The sequence below is a fragment of the Candidozyma auris genome, chromosome 3 (assembly GCF_003013715.1).
Source record: "Candidozyma auris chromosome 3, complete sequence".
NCBI classification, from domain to species: domain Eukaryota; kingdom Fungi; phylum Ascomycota; class Pichiomycetes; order Serinales; family Metschnikowiaceae; genus Candidozyma; species Candidozyma auris.
In genome coordinates, this window is record NC_072814.1 from 1,625,070 (window position 1) to 1,639,024 (window position 13,955).

General features: G+C 46.0%; 6 protein-coding genes across 6 annotated transcripts; 2 read left to right on the forward strand and 4 right to left on the reverse strand. All coding sequences in view use genetic code 12, as the record gives it.

The window, feature by feature from the left end:
- Positions 1-13: 13 nt before the first annotated feature.
- GPI13 (mannose-ethanolamine phosphotransferase) lies at positions 14-3,040 on the reverse strand (the record flags this gene model as incomplete). Its single annotated transcript, XM_029032797.2, has 1 exon — positions 14-3,040. The coding sequence occupies one exon, from the start codon at positions 3,038-3,040 to the stop codon at positions 14-16; it is 3,027 nt and encodes a 1,008-aa protein (XP_028893112.2).
- Positions 3,041-3,391: 351 nt separating this feature from the next.
- On the reverse strand, positions 3,392-4,546 carry CJI96_0003369 (uncharacterized protein; the record flags this gene model as incomplete). Its single annotated transcript, XM_029032796.2, has 1 exon — positions 3,392-4,546. The coding sequence occupies one exon, from the start codon at positions 4,544-4,546 to the stop codon at positions 3,392-3,394; it is 1,155 nt and encodes a 384-aa protein (XP_028893111.2).
- A 310-nt stretch (positions 4,547-4,856) lies between these two features.
- On the reverse strand, positions 4,857-7,106 carry SCH9 (serine/threonine protein kinase SCH9; the record flags this gene model as incomplete). Its single annotated transcript, XM_029032795.2, has 1 exon — positions 4,857-7,106. One exon carries the CDS (start codon positions 7,104-7,106, stop codon positions 4,857-4,859), a length of 2,250 nt encoding a protein of 749 aa, XP_028893110.1.
- A 2,241-nt stretch (positions 7,107-9,347) lies between these two features.
- Positions 9,348-10,079, forward strand: CJI96_0003371 (mitochondrial 54S ribosomal protein bL28m; the record flags this gene model as incomplete). The annotated part of the gene is made up of 1 exon (XM_029032794.1): positions 9,348-10,079. One exon carries the CDS (start codon positions 9,348-9,350, stop codon positions 10,077-10,079), a length of 732 nt encoding a protein of 243 aa, XP_028893109.1.
- Positions 10,080-10,370: 291 nt separating this feature from the next.
- Positions 10,371-11,012, forward strand: RPL39 (60S ribosomal protein eL36; the record flags this gene model as incomplete). The annotated part of the gene is made up of 2 exons (XM_029032793.1): positions 10,371-10,383; positions 10,726-11,012. 2 exons carry the CDS (start codon positions 10,371-10,373, stop codon positions 11,010-11,012), a joined length of 300 nt encoding a protein of 99 aa, XP_028893108.1.
- Positions 11,013-11,542: 530 nt separating this feature from the next.
- TCO89 (Tco89p) lies at positions 11,543-13,714 on the reverse strand (the record flags this gene model as incomplete). The annotated part of the gene is made up of 1 exon (XM_029032792.2): positions 11,543-13,714. The coding sequence occupies one exon, from the start codon at positions 13,712-13,714 to the stop codon at positions 11,543-11,545; it is 2,172 nt and encodes a 723-aa protein (XP_028893107.2).
- Between the last annotated feature and the right edge of the window lie 241 nt (positions 13,715-13,955).

Here is a 13,955-nt window from a genome sequence, read left to right on the forward strand (position 1 = left end):
GACATGCTAAGAATCATTTGCCAAAAATCCTATTGACCTGGGTCAAGACACGAGATGTGGCAAACCACATTGTTCCAAATGTAAGGGTAACGTTGAACACAATGAGTAGTAGAGCGCTGAGCATAAATCTAGGAGCAAAAATCTTCCACACCATCAAGTGTCTCCTGAAATGAGCAGCAAAAATGAAACTCATGATGCTGATGACGGTTTGATAGGTGAGAAGAGTGGTCACGTTGGTCACTATCTGTGAGAGCAACGTGATAGGCTTTGTGGATGGAGGTATTCTCCAAAGAGTGATCAAGGGAACTGCAATGCAGATGATGAAAAACGATCCGAAAGTATTGAGTAAAATGTTCAAATGAGTGAAGGGAAACAGAATTGTTTGAGTAGTCATGAATCCAATTTCCCATTGGATTGACGGAATTGTTGCTTGATGTCCGGTGCTGAAAAAGTGCTGATATCCCAAAAGACAAAATATGATGACTGCCACCAAATTTCTCTGAAGTCCCAATATGTCATAGATTTCGAGAAGGGACAAAAGCTGTACTACCATCATCGATAGAGAGATTGCACCAAGAGGCTTGGTCACTAGTAGGACCGCACAAATAACATTGATGACGAGCAAGAAGTAAGAAGACCCGTACACGTTTCCATACCCCAAGATCGTTGCAGCAGGGGAACGTGGTTGCCTTGGCACTGGAGAAGCCATCTCAGGTTCGTTTTCATCGCTGCTGTCAGAAGAACTCTCTACTTGAACTCCTTGCAGATTCTCTGAAAGTTCAATCTTCACACAAAGAGGTCCACGAGACCAACTAAAGTTTGCAAGTATAAGTGCTATGAAAAGCACAATTCGAGCAATGCCGAGTTTCAACGACTCCGTCAAACCCAAATCAAGAAAAGACTTTGCATTCAACTGAAAGTAATCGTTGTTCTCAATGTACTCAATGGTCCAGTATGATGCATTCATGATCATGAGAAATTTCATTCCTGTTCCTATCCACAACGGACCAGCAGAGTGGTAGGACGATGATAGCTTGTAGAAGGACTTGATGGTGGAAGGCAACAAGTACGAACAAAGGTGCAATACCAAGACTGTCCACCAAGACGTCTTGAATGTTGGAGTGCAGTGTTCACGTTGCTCCTCGCGACATAAATTTATTGTGGATACCAATCTTGACATGAGGATGAAGGTGGCGGCATGCATAGCTCCTAAGTACCTTTGATTAGATGGCTTGGAGCTCTTTAAACAGCCGCCAAGGCAGCAGAATCCGAATGTGGAGAGAAAAAAATTCACGAGCTTATCTTCCCAAATAACGTAGGAATTTGATGCAAATATCATGGAGTGGAATAAAACCATGATTAAACCCATTGCAGACCAAACATTTAAGTTGTAGTGGAAGAAGTCATTTATCTGATGCCATAGCCAAACAAGGCTAAAGCGATCCATTATGGGTGCCCAAAAACCTATCGAAATACCAATGGCGCACCCAAGTAATAAACAGGTGCGAAGAGTAACTCCCGATGGTCTCAAAACAATAAATATTGAAATACTGGAGACAATGCCTAACAAGGTCATGGCAATTATCGATCCAATAAATTCGAATGACATAGTCAGAACTCTGACTGAAGGTATCGATCTCGAGTAAGTAAGTACGAAAGAAAGGGACAATAGCATCACTGAGATACCAAGACCTATGAGGATAAGATCGAAACGGGCCCAAAGTCCCTTGCAATGCTCTAAAAATTCAGCGTGGAAAGACTTGGCCTCTGCGATCAAGTCGGCAAAATATTTCTTATTTTTCCCATATTTGGAGTAATGCTCTGAGATGAACTCATATTTTTCCGTGAACTTCTCATTCTGTTCCAGCTTAAGTTCAGAAGAGGCTAGCCGGAGATTATTGATCTGCTCGATGGTAATATGACTCGCGAGACTGAGGTCCTTATTGTTACCAAAAACCTCGTCAATTGGGAAACCTAAGTTATTGTGTGGAACTGGCATGCCTAGAAGCAATGAGATCGTCGGTACCAAATCAATTTGGTCGACCGCTCTGTAATTTTGACCACAATTCGATGTATCATACGCAGAAGCATCATGTTTGTTGATGTGAAACTTTCTATTCTTCGAGTAAAAGAAAATTGCACTTTCCAATTCTTCAGCACTGTCACCGCCATGATTTCCCGTGGGATCCATGCCATGATCGCCCATCACAATCAATAACGTTTTATCGTCGATTTTGCTTATGACATCCTCTATCACTTGATTCATTTGGTGCAACTTATCCTTCATAGCATGATGATGAGGTCCATGTCTGTGGCCAACGTGATCTACACCGAGAAAATGCCCAATTAGCACATCCCACTCCTTGGAACGTGACTTGTTTAGCAATGGAAAAAGATGCTCTATAACACCATTGTCCACAGTATGCAAATCTCCAACGTTCAAAGAGTCATATGGGAAGTGGAGGTCCGGGTTGATATAGTGGCTGAATAACGCCTTCCATGTATCATCTCCCATGAATGCAATCGACTTATTCCGTTTATGCAACTGGAGAAGCCAGTTGTCCTCGTCAATAGCGTCTCCATCGAAATTGGAGCCCGCGTCGATGAAAGTCGGTAGGGAGCCCGTAGTCAAGCCTTTGAGACGCTGCAACGTTGTCGTAGGTGGATCAGCCAAGAACTTCAACAATATGGCGTTATCTGGCTGGTTCTTCATGAGATCATACAAAACTGGGAAGTTGTTGTGGTAGTAAGGGTCTGCTTCACTCCCTTCCACTGGGATGACAAAATCAAACCGCAAAGCGTCGATGACAAGAAGCACCGTCTTGTCAAACTGAGATGCTGGGAAGCAGCCCGCGTCTCCGCATTCAGCAACATTTGGCAAAACTTGTCTTGTCAAGAGGAACCCTTTGCTGAAGAAGTATACACCGATGAACTGAAGAACAGCGAAGAACACCAACACAATTAGGTAACCGAAAAAAGCGATTCTGAGGCGCTGCTGGCGCAATCTGCTGCGAGCCTGCTGCTGCTGTTTCAACAGCATTCGGAGGATGATGTTTGGATTTTGGATCTATTTGTCTTGATGTATCACCATATGGACCGGATACCGGTTCCTATACAAACTGTGCAGAATCGACCGGCTAAGAATTATAAAAAACAATAGTTGGGAATAAAGTTGTCGGAGGTTCCGGGATTTCGGAGACTCGCGTGCTTCTCTGGTAGCGTTCTTCGTGTTGGGGCTACCTGATTTCGGTTACCCAATAGTTTCACTATATAGAATATTTGTATCTTTCTTTCTTGTATCTCCTACAAAACATCTTCTCCACGTATCTCGCGTTTCTCCAGCACGTGAGGACGCCAGGCCCGTGCACATGCAAAAGACCATCCGGGTAGATTATTCCATCGTGTGGTCAATTTGACTAAGGAAGTCGGAGTTGAACGCATCGTCCTCTATCATGCCGCCGCCTTCTTCGTTGTCAGGTCCAAAGTTCATCAACGCATCCATATCGTCTCCCATCATGTCATCGTTACCCTGCGGGTCTTGTAGGAACTGATTGAGATCTTCCATGTTGACATCTCCCTCACCTCCCTGATTGTTACTCTGTTCATTGCTGCTTTGTGCTGTGGGTGGCGGCTGCTGTTGCGGCTGCGGTTGCGGCTGCGGTTGTGGCGGTGGTCCTTGTGTCGAGGTTGGCGGCGACTTTTGTTCCCCTTCGCCACTCCCATTCTCGTTCATCATCGTCATGGCAAAGTCCTCGTCTCCGTTACCTTGCATAAAAGGAAGCTGCTCGTGATTGTGCATTTTCTCTCCTGCTCCAAAAAGATCGTCTCTGAACGCTTCGGGCCCCTCCCCCAACTGGCGTCCATTCGTCCCACTTCTTCCTCCCATATCTACAAAGGAAGTGATCAGACGGGGGTTGTAGTTTGCTGGTGCCTTTTCCACCTTTACATCAGGCGCTATCTGTTCAATTGGTATGGAACGTTTTGTGTGAGTTTCGTGCTGTAAGATGTAATTCTTACCGTGCTTCTCCTTGTAATCCTTGACAATCTCGTCCATGGCCTTTTCGAGTACTTCTAGCGACTGCGCATCAGAACATTCACTGAAAAGCTTCGCTAGCTTCGTCGAGGCTTTTTTCTGAAATGCCATCTCCTCTGTAAACGTCTTGTGCGGGTGTTGTTTCATTTCGGCCAACTCCTTCTCGTTCTCCTCAATCTCTTCCTTGAGCATCTTCTCCTTCACTTTCATGAGTCTAGTATCACCAAATATGAAATCCTCCTTATCGAGATTTCGAAGCTTCTCTCGAAGCTGCTCGTCTGTGGCATCCTCTTCATAGAGTTTTTTCTTGTGGATAGGAAACACTGAGGGCGGCGTAATTTTTGAAGTGTGAAATGGTTTCAGCGCCACTGTCTCTAAAAGATCCTGGTTACTGATAAATCTTGCAAAGGCATCGGCACGGAAGTTTATGAGGTCGGCTTCGTCATGTAGCCGAAGACTGTCGGATTTGAGAGCCGCCACCAGCGGCTGTTGTGAATTTTCCATCGGCTGCATACGCGACCTTATTTTTTTTCTGTTGCTCATGGTAATGGATTGAGTTTGCTATTTGATTGAAATAGTAAATGAATGGAGGTGGTAGTAGTTGATGTTTGTTGAGTAGTGCACACACACTCGGTTGCAAAAATGGGTGCGAAAACATCAAGATAGCCAGCAGCGTACCTAAGCAATCTTCTATAAATTCACTATAGGAAAGATAATAATATACAACAATTAATGTGGAGTCTCAGCTAGTATAGGTGTAATTTAAACATGAGTAGGAGCGTTATTTGCGATAAAAGGCACCTTGGCGCGGGTCAGAGTAGGCTTATAAGTCAAAGCGCCCGTGCACAAACTCTTCGCTTTCCATGTTGGCATCATTGTCAATCTCCATCTCGTCCTCCTCGTCGATTTGGTCATCAATGACCTCATCATCCGGTGGAAGGTTGGTATTCCCAGGAATGAAGGAGCCCGAGTTCTTGAATGCTTGATATCTATGCGATTTGCTGAAATGGTCATCCATCGCTGAGTCATCCACGTAGGTGAACCCCTTGAAATTTGCCTGAATGCCTGGGGACAATGGCGTAGATGCCATTTCCATGTGCTTCTTGAGAACTGAGGTCGACTCGTTGGTGAACTCGGGATCAAAATTGGACGTATCTGTTTCAGAAGAAAGATGTGGTTTGAATGGCGGAGGAATATCCTTGGCTTTCAACAAGTTCCAATCAACGTCCTGGAAGAAAGGGTGCTCTTTAAGTTCTCTAGCGTCCTTCAAAGCTCCTAACCTGTGACGTGGGTTTCTGTTCAACAAACCCTTGACAAAAGATCTGCCCTCCGGCGACAAGACCTCCTTGGGGAATCGAACTTTGCCAAATGCAATATTTTTGTACATCTGCTGTGTGTTGTCGGCATAAAATGGAGACCACCCACAACACATCTCAAAGATCAACACACCCAACGACCAAAAGTCAACCATTTTCGTGTACCCACTTTCATCTAAAAGAACCTCAGGTGCCAAGTATTCTGTGGTACCGCAAAAAGTATTAGTGGTGCCATCATTGTTTAAGTTTGCTTTTGACAAGCCAAAGTCGCACAAGGCAATATGTCCTTTTGCATCCAAAAGGATGTTTTCTGGTTTCAAGTCTCGGTAGACAATGTCGTTATCGTGCAAGTGTTCCAATGCGAGCACCAACTCAGCAATATAAAATTTAGCTCTATCTTCATTAAAGCGACCCTCTTTTTGAAGATGCCAAAACAATTCACCGCCAGACATGTAGTCCGTAACCAAGTACAAGTCCGTTGGAGTTTGGAAGGAAAATTTAAGACCAACGATGAACGGCGAAGCTGCTGCTGAAGTACGCACAAGAATATTTCTTTCCCCGATTGTATGAGCAATTTCCTTCTTCTTCACGATCAACTTTTTGGACAAAATTTTCATTGCGTAAATCCTGCCGTTGTCTTTATTCTTGACTTGGTAAACCTGACCAAAGGTACCCTTGCCCAAAAGCCTAAGCACCTCAAAATCGTCAGGACCGTACAGCTTCTTCGAGTCGAGACGAGTGTACTGCCACTTGATTTGCAACTGCCCCGTGACTCTCTCACCTACAACACGAGCACGTAATGGCTCCCACCTGGCTTCCATAGTCTTATTGGCGCTCAGAGAGTCAGTATTTGGCACAATACGCACCTGGCCCAAGAAGGCGTCGTCTTTGGCAGCGTCATAAACCGAAATATCCAACTCAGAGTTCGAGCCCACCACATCAAATACAGCCTCATGGTTCCAGACCTGATTTGCTTGGCCCAGAGAAAGCTTGAACTGCTGTGTTGAAGACTGGCGTTGGTACAACGCTGGACGCTTGTCTCTCGGCTGTTTCATGGGCATGCCTGGAGACAAGCGCAGCTGGTTATGGTTCTGGGCAAGAAGCATGGGGGACCTGGAAGGGGTAGAGTTGTTGACAAACTCAGAGCACTCGTACGTCAGCACCACGTAGGGTTGGGAATACTCAGAGATCAACAAATCCCTGGCGGCTATAATTGTCACTTTCAATTTACCTTTGGGCTGCAGAGAGGTCTTGGCCTGCGAATGCTGACCCTTCTCGTCTGTGGTGATGATAACGGGCTGGGAAGCGTCTGGAGGTGACGGAGAGGACTCCTCCATGGCCAGGTCGCTGGCTCTAGGATTAGCAGCCACGTGGGGATTGTCTGAAGCCCCATGGTCTTTAATTCCATAGTTTATGGCAGCAGAGGCGGTAATTCTATGAGCAGTCGACAGAGCATCACCTGAAACAGAGGGGTGGGTGTCGCTAGCAAAAGACGACTGGCCGCGAGACTGGGCCTGAGAAAGCTGGCCCAGGGAGTCAGCAGGAGTAGATGTGGTGGTGCCATAAGCCATGGAGCTGCTAGACACCGCGGTAGTTGGATGTGAAGCCAAATTCTTGGGCAAGAACTTCTTGTGACCCTCGTGGGATTGGGAATGCAGAGGAGCCGGCGACGGAGAGCCCCTGCTGGAGACATCGTCGGATGGGGTAACGTCTTTCTTGAAGCCCAAGCCAAGGATGGATTTGGCAAAGTCTGTCATGTGCTCAGGTAGCGATTATGGCAGATGACGGATGATGGGCGCTGATGGGCACTGATAGCACAGACAGAAAGCGATAAAGAAAGTATGGATGATGGGATTGAGAAGATAATATTTGAAGGTGCAATATTAAAGCAGGATGCTGCCTCTATAATAAATACAGGGTGAAGGAAGCTTCAAACACCGATGAGTGGGGAGTGGGAGGTGGCAGTGAAAGGCGGATTAGATATGGAGATGATGTTTGGGAGGCACACAGGAAAATTAGATTATCGGGAGTGAGAGTGAGGGAGGAAAGAAAAAAGGAAAAAAGAAACCGCAGTGCAGGCCCGATAGAGATGGAGAAGTATAGCGAGGAGGAGGAAGAATCGAAGGCAGCTGCACGCACGTGAGAGGACAAAAGAGATATAAAGGGACGAATTCCCAGATAACTTTCAGGATTTCCAATCACCATTTGCTTTCTTTCTTTCTCGAATTAGTGCTCGTACCTGGGTGGGCTCAGATGCTGCCTTACGTGCTGCGGGCGAGGGTTGCAGTTTACAGGCCTCAGGTGCAACCGCCTGAAGGTTCCGCACAGAAGCGAACGCATGGGACCAACAAAGGAACAGAGCAGATTGTGGTTGTGATTGTGATTGTGATTGTAATTGCACTTTGGATCATCACGGTTCTTCCAACTACGCTTCCAAAACTTGGCCTTCTTTGCTTCGTAATGGAGACTCCTGGATCAGAATTGGCTGGCGATCCGAGGAAAAGGCTGCATGGGTGCAAACCATTCGCTGCCCAGTGGCTAAACTGGTAGCTAAAGAGGAAGAAGACAGCGGAAGCAGCAAAGGTGAGAGAAGTTGGGGTTTTCCCAGCTCGTTATCGTCCTCTATCTATTTTATATACTGTCTTTTTTCCACATATCTTGATACGTCTTTTGGATTGCTCTATTTCCTCCCCAAAGGCAATGGCGCGGGTGGCCCTGGCTCTGACAATGGCTGCGGACCAACAATGGTGGACAATGGAATAGCCAGTTACAGCCCACTGGGAGTGCTTGATTTGCTTAGGCAGTTTCTATGCTGGCTGCCTGAGGCTAAACTTTTTTCGGTGCATAACCGAGGAGAGATGGCGGTGGCGGTGGCGGTGGAGAGTCAATCACACATAACATTCTTTTTAATTTTTTTCGATATTATTAGCCTGTTCTGCAAACGACTGCCTAACGGTGGTGCTTGATTGTCTCATAACCAGTACATTGGAAGAAGACAACAATGGACACATGATTTTGTTGACGTTGCCTGAAAGTCGTCTGATTTAGTGTGGAAAAGCACATGGTTTGAGGTTTGTGTTGATCGTTTGGCTAGATTGGGCAGCACAAAAATAGCGGGCAGATATAGAATGGGCCGGGCTGCGAAAACGAAAGCAATTGGACTGTCAGATGTAGATGGTTGCGAGGGTCGGAACTTCTTCACATTGCGAAGAAGCTATTCGACAAGTTTTTTGCAAATGTTCTTTGATTTGTGCACCCCACTGAAAATTTTGGCCCGTGGTGCTAGGTGGACTCAGGCGGGGTCTCCAGCTACTCGTGGGTAATAGCATAGTAGAATGGATTCAGCAGCTTGCTTTTCCGAGTGGATATCATTGAGAGCTCTATTCCCTCGGGGCGATGATTGGCACCCAAAACATGCAAGCTCTTAGCATGTTTTTCATGAATATCAGCTTCAAGGGCCTACTTCTCTGGCCTCGACCTATCGAAGCTGGGTAGATCGCTCGTATGCCTCGCTTCCTTGTGATTGAACTCATCCGCCTATTGCCTGATGCTCTCCTTTGACTACAACTTGGCTCTATCTATTGTCGGTAGTTCCGCACTTCTCTTATCTAGAAAATACTTTTGATCGTGTGAATTTGGTGAGCTGAAAAGGTCTCTTTTGGAGTTCAGTAGAATCACTGAAAGCTCTGAATTCTTTTCCGAAATCCGACGTTCTTTATGGCATATTAAAACCCGGATAATGGGCGTGTCCATCTCTTAGTGGCCCATATACCACTCCAGTCACAGAAAGACGAGGAAATACAGGACGCATTGACCAAGGTAGTTGTTCTTAACAAATGAGAGAACTTTTACTCTTGCCAACTGCTGGAACCTGTCATCACTGTCCTCCTCGTCCATTTTGCAGCCAGTCGTCGTTTTGGTGTACGGATCTTTACTCAGGTTCCACCTAAAAAATTCCATCACCGTAGTCAAATCAACATTCTGGAGCTCACCCTAATATGAACCCGTTCCGCACATCTGTGGGGGCTGCTAGGCTGTTCACGTCTTCAGCGGCTTCTTTGAAGGAAACGCTTCAAAAAATCACCAGATACGCTAGGAAGAAGGACCATACGGTATACCGTGAGGGTGACTTGCGTCCATCAAGAAATGTGCCTCGTTACAAGAAGCTCTATCCCGAATACGACTACGAAACGATGTTCTTCAAAAGACAAAACAGAGGGCTCTTTGCTGGTTTGCAAAGAAGGTCCCACAGATACGAGACGGAAAGTAAAGTCAAGACACTCATTCATCAGGTTCCCAACGTGGTAAAGGCCAAACTATGGTCAGAGACGTTGAGACGTAGAATTCCAACGAGAATTACCACCACAGCATTGAGAACGATAACAAAAGAAGGTGGGTTAGACAACTACTTGCTCAAGCTGACATCTCTGAGGATCAAGACGATGGGGTTGAAGGGATGGAGATTGAGGTACGATATCTTGAAGCGAAAGGAGATCGAGGAGAACTCTCAGGGGCTCAATGAAACCGTTTATCACATTTCAAAGTCAGGCAAGAAAATCATCGTGGGCAGAAACAGGCTTCTCCAATTATTGTACCCTTACGTCTACAGAGACAGCTACGAGCCTATTGCATGGAACGACTTCCTCAAGAACCACACTGTGTTGACCACCGAGGAGCTTGTGGAGAAATTGGAACGCTACAACCACGATTTTTCGGAAATCACCGTTTGAACCCCTCCCACTTGTAAATATTAGCATGAATAGACATACGACTGACAGACGTTGTGGTAAGAAGTTGGTGGCAGTCACATGTGGTCACGTGCGCATTACTGTAGCGAAAGGGATGCGCGCCCTACTAACAAAATCCCAGGGCAGGCATACTATGTGGTCGCACTAACAACCTAGCCTTATGTGATTAGAGTACTTCCTCGCCTTCTCTGCAGGCCGGCCCCAGACCCTCACGAAAATTTTTCCCTGTGCAACTAAAATCTTCTCCTTCTTCTCGTAACTAAATAGACAAAAATGGCTAGATCTGGTATGTTTGCCACCGTCGAAAGCTTCGTGATGAGCTCAAATGCAAGCAGGTGAAAGAAGCGTTGAAAATGAATGTTCAATAAGCGCCATCAAGCCTTCTTGAAGGCCCCTTCGAGATTAGAAATAAAGACACCAGCTCCAAGTCCAACCACAAACCGCTATTTCATTGAAAGTGAGCATGAATCAAAGCTCAATACTGTCATAAAATGAAAAGTCCTCAACGAATGTGAATCAAGATAAAGTGTCAAACTGATAATCCATCTGAGTCTCTCCGAAGTCATAGAATCCACATTTCCCGCCTGCCAGCTCATCCTCCTTATTTTCACTCCATACTAACAATTAGGTATTGCTGTCGGTTTGAACAAGGGCCACAAGGTCAACGCTAAGGAGGTTGCTCCAAAGATCTCCCAGAGAAAGGGCGCCCTTTCCCAGAGAACCAAGTTCGTCAGAAGCATTGTGTCTGAGGTTTCCGGCTTGGCTCCATACGAGAGAAGATTGATCGAGTTGATCAGAAACGCCGGTGAGAAGAGAGCCAAGAAGTTGGCCAAGAAGAGATTGGGTACTCACAAGAGAGCTCTCAGAAAGGTTGAGGAGATGAACCAGATCATTGCTGAGTCCAGAAGACACTAAGCGCTCATACTTCATACTGTAATGCTAATAACTGAAAAGAAACGTGTAGATTGTAACAGGATGTCTCCAGGTACATAAATCATCGATTTTAGTCGGACTAACATTACCTCTTCCCTACTTATGAGCCGCGCACACATAGACTACATACATCTTCAACCTCATACTACTACTAACAATCCGTTATGTTTGGCTTGACCTCCGTGCTTAGGCGTTCACTTCCAACCGTGAATCCTTTTAGGGCTCATGTTACGCCTCTCGCAAGCCTTATGCTTAAGCAACAGCAGCTCACGGGGGCTTTTTCGGCGTTGAGAACTCTTAAGACGAGAACTTCAGTGAAGAAGTTTTGTAAGGACTGTTACATGGTCAGAAGAAAGGGAAGAGTGTATGTCTACTGCAAATCAAACGGAAAGCATAAGCAGAGACAGGGTTGATGAGATCGCTTGTCGCTGGTGTCCTAGCATTTTCCATCTGTACATAGAAGTCATCGTCTAGAATGCATGTCATTATCGTGATATATGTAATGTATTTGGTTACCTCTGAAAAGAGCTACTGCCATCAGCTGAAGCTTGTGCTGCGAGCTTCACCGCTCTTGTGGTTGGCGTTAATGAAGACCGCTGAGAAACACTCCCTGAACTGCGACTAGACCCCATCGGTTGACTCCTTCGCTGGATCTGCTGTGGGTTGAGGTGAAATGAACTGTGTTCATTCGAATCTCCGTGGCGTGACATCAGAGGACTGGAGGATGACGACGTCTGGAGTAATGCTTCTTGCCAGAGCCGGTTCACAAGCATGGACGCCTTATCGTCACGATTCTCTCTCTCGCTAGCAAATTCCTCAAACTTATTTGCGTTTAACACTTGTGAATGAACAGACGCCGATGCGCTCTTCGAGAGATTGGTGTTCTTTTGCACGTGGATCCCTTTCAAGTTGGCATCGTACTTTTCCAACCTATTCAAAGACTCTGCCACAGGGTTGAGGTGTCGTCTTACATTGAGGTATTCTCGATTCAACCTTTCATACTCTGTTCGTGACCTCACAGATCCTTGCTGATGGCCGCTTTGAATGAGATACAAAAGGTTCGTGACGTTACCTGGATCTCCTGTGTTAGGACCTTCACTTTCACTCGGCAGAGGTCCTAATTGAGCACCAGGCGTTTGAGGGTTCTGTGGTCGAGCTTGATCTCTTACGTTGGTTGTGCTGTTGTTGTAATTGTGCGCAAACATGAGCTTGTTGAGTGACATGTTTGATAAGTTCTGCAACTTGGCATGGTCAAGGTTTTGCGAGACATCCATAAGTGAGTTTTCTCTTTGAAGCCAAAGGCGCTGTTGCGTCCTAGTCTCGATATTGTGACCGTGGCCGCCATTCGAAGAATGACTGCTGTTCAAGAAGTTGGAGAAGTCCTTTCCCCCTGTTACGTTATGCTGTTGTCCCAGATTTATCTGCTGGTTCGACCGTTGCAGTTTGATCTTGCTTAAATATCTGGAGTTGTTTTTTTGAAGGTTGCTGAAAATGCTTTGGTCAGGCTGGTAAGAGCTAACACTGGCGGCCGTGGTTGTAGCCGCCACTGGTTCAGCGGGTTCTTTGTTGCGTAAATCGTTATTGGGTCTAGCCTTGAATGAGATTCCACTTATACGTTCATCTTTCATTTTCTGATCTAACCGCTCATCGGAAGCCCCCTCCATGATATTGTAAGCGAGTGGTTCACCCACTTTGCGAGTGATACCAGTGGACTGCGATAAAAGTAATGACCCACCATATAGATTCTTATCCATGAGCTCTTCTGACGAGCTATTCGTCGACATGAATGCGGGAGGCTCTGAAGTGCATTTACCCTTATCGCGGTCCTGAACTCTTTGTAAATGGCTGTTTTGTAGCGCCTGGAGTCCACTAACGCCGGTCTTCTCAGCGCCTTCAGAAATGGATTTATCCGTCTCGTGTTCCTCTCTCACATCCTCCATACTCCTATGCAAATTCTCCAGAGATGTTCCCTTTTTGTCACTCCATTCCTGGGCATTCAGCGCTACCGTCTCTTTCGACTGATCCTGATCATTGCTTTCAACCTCGGAGTCTTCACTAAGGTCCTCATACTCGTTGCTCTCAGCGTCCTCATTTAACTTTACGATTGCTCTTCCTCTCTTGGAGCTGAGACGCAACCCTATTCCCGAGCCATTATTCACCGAGTTGTTCAATCCTTTAAGCGAATTCAGCGACTTGCTAGACCTCATGGAGCTATTTGAAAAGGTCTTATACAAAGACTTATCCTTAGCTGAGCTATTCAGAGTGGTTTTACGTAACGGTGCAAATCCTTTTAGAGAATTGGCCAGCGTTGACCGGTTCAACGGAGCTTTCCCTGCATTGTTCAGTACGCTCTTGTTCAAAGGTAAAAGCACGGGGACTTTTGTGAACGACCTGTTGTTCCGCTTGAGCCCCGGCTGTCTTTGATTTCTGATCAAATCGGACGATTTCGAACGATTTAAATGGGGTTTTGGCCCCGATGTGCTGAGTCTTACTGGTGTCTTCGTATGGGAATGAGATCTCATGTGCGATCTTCGTTTCTTTTCGTGAGTCGGCGTTCTGGACGCACCATGACGGGAAGGTTTGATATGATCTTGTGACGGCAGCAGCTGTACGGGTCCATCGGTAGTTGATAGTGAGGGCTCTGAGTTCGTATGTTGTAGCTTCTCTGGTGGAACCTCGGTCATCCTATGTTCTTGGATACTTCGGTGCTTTGGTACTTTTTATGCGTTTAAATGCTGGCTATATGCTGTTTTGACTGTGTCTATGAAATCAATAATCTGGATTTCCTCCGATATACTCTTCTTGAAAGTACCTCGTTAATCATCAGTATATAAGTTATCGCACTGTGTGGAGGTCCTCTCACAAAGGTGAGATGCAGGCATCTCTCTCCATTCGGACTCTCCCAAGAGTGACTCCGGCCACTTT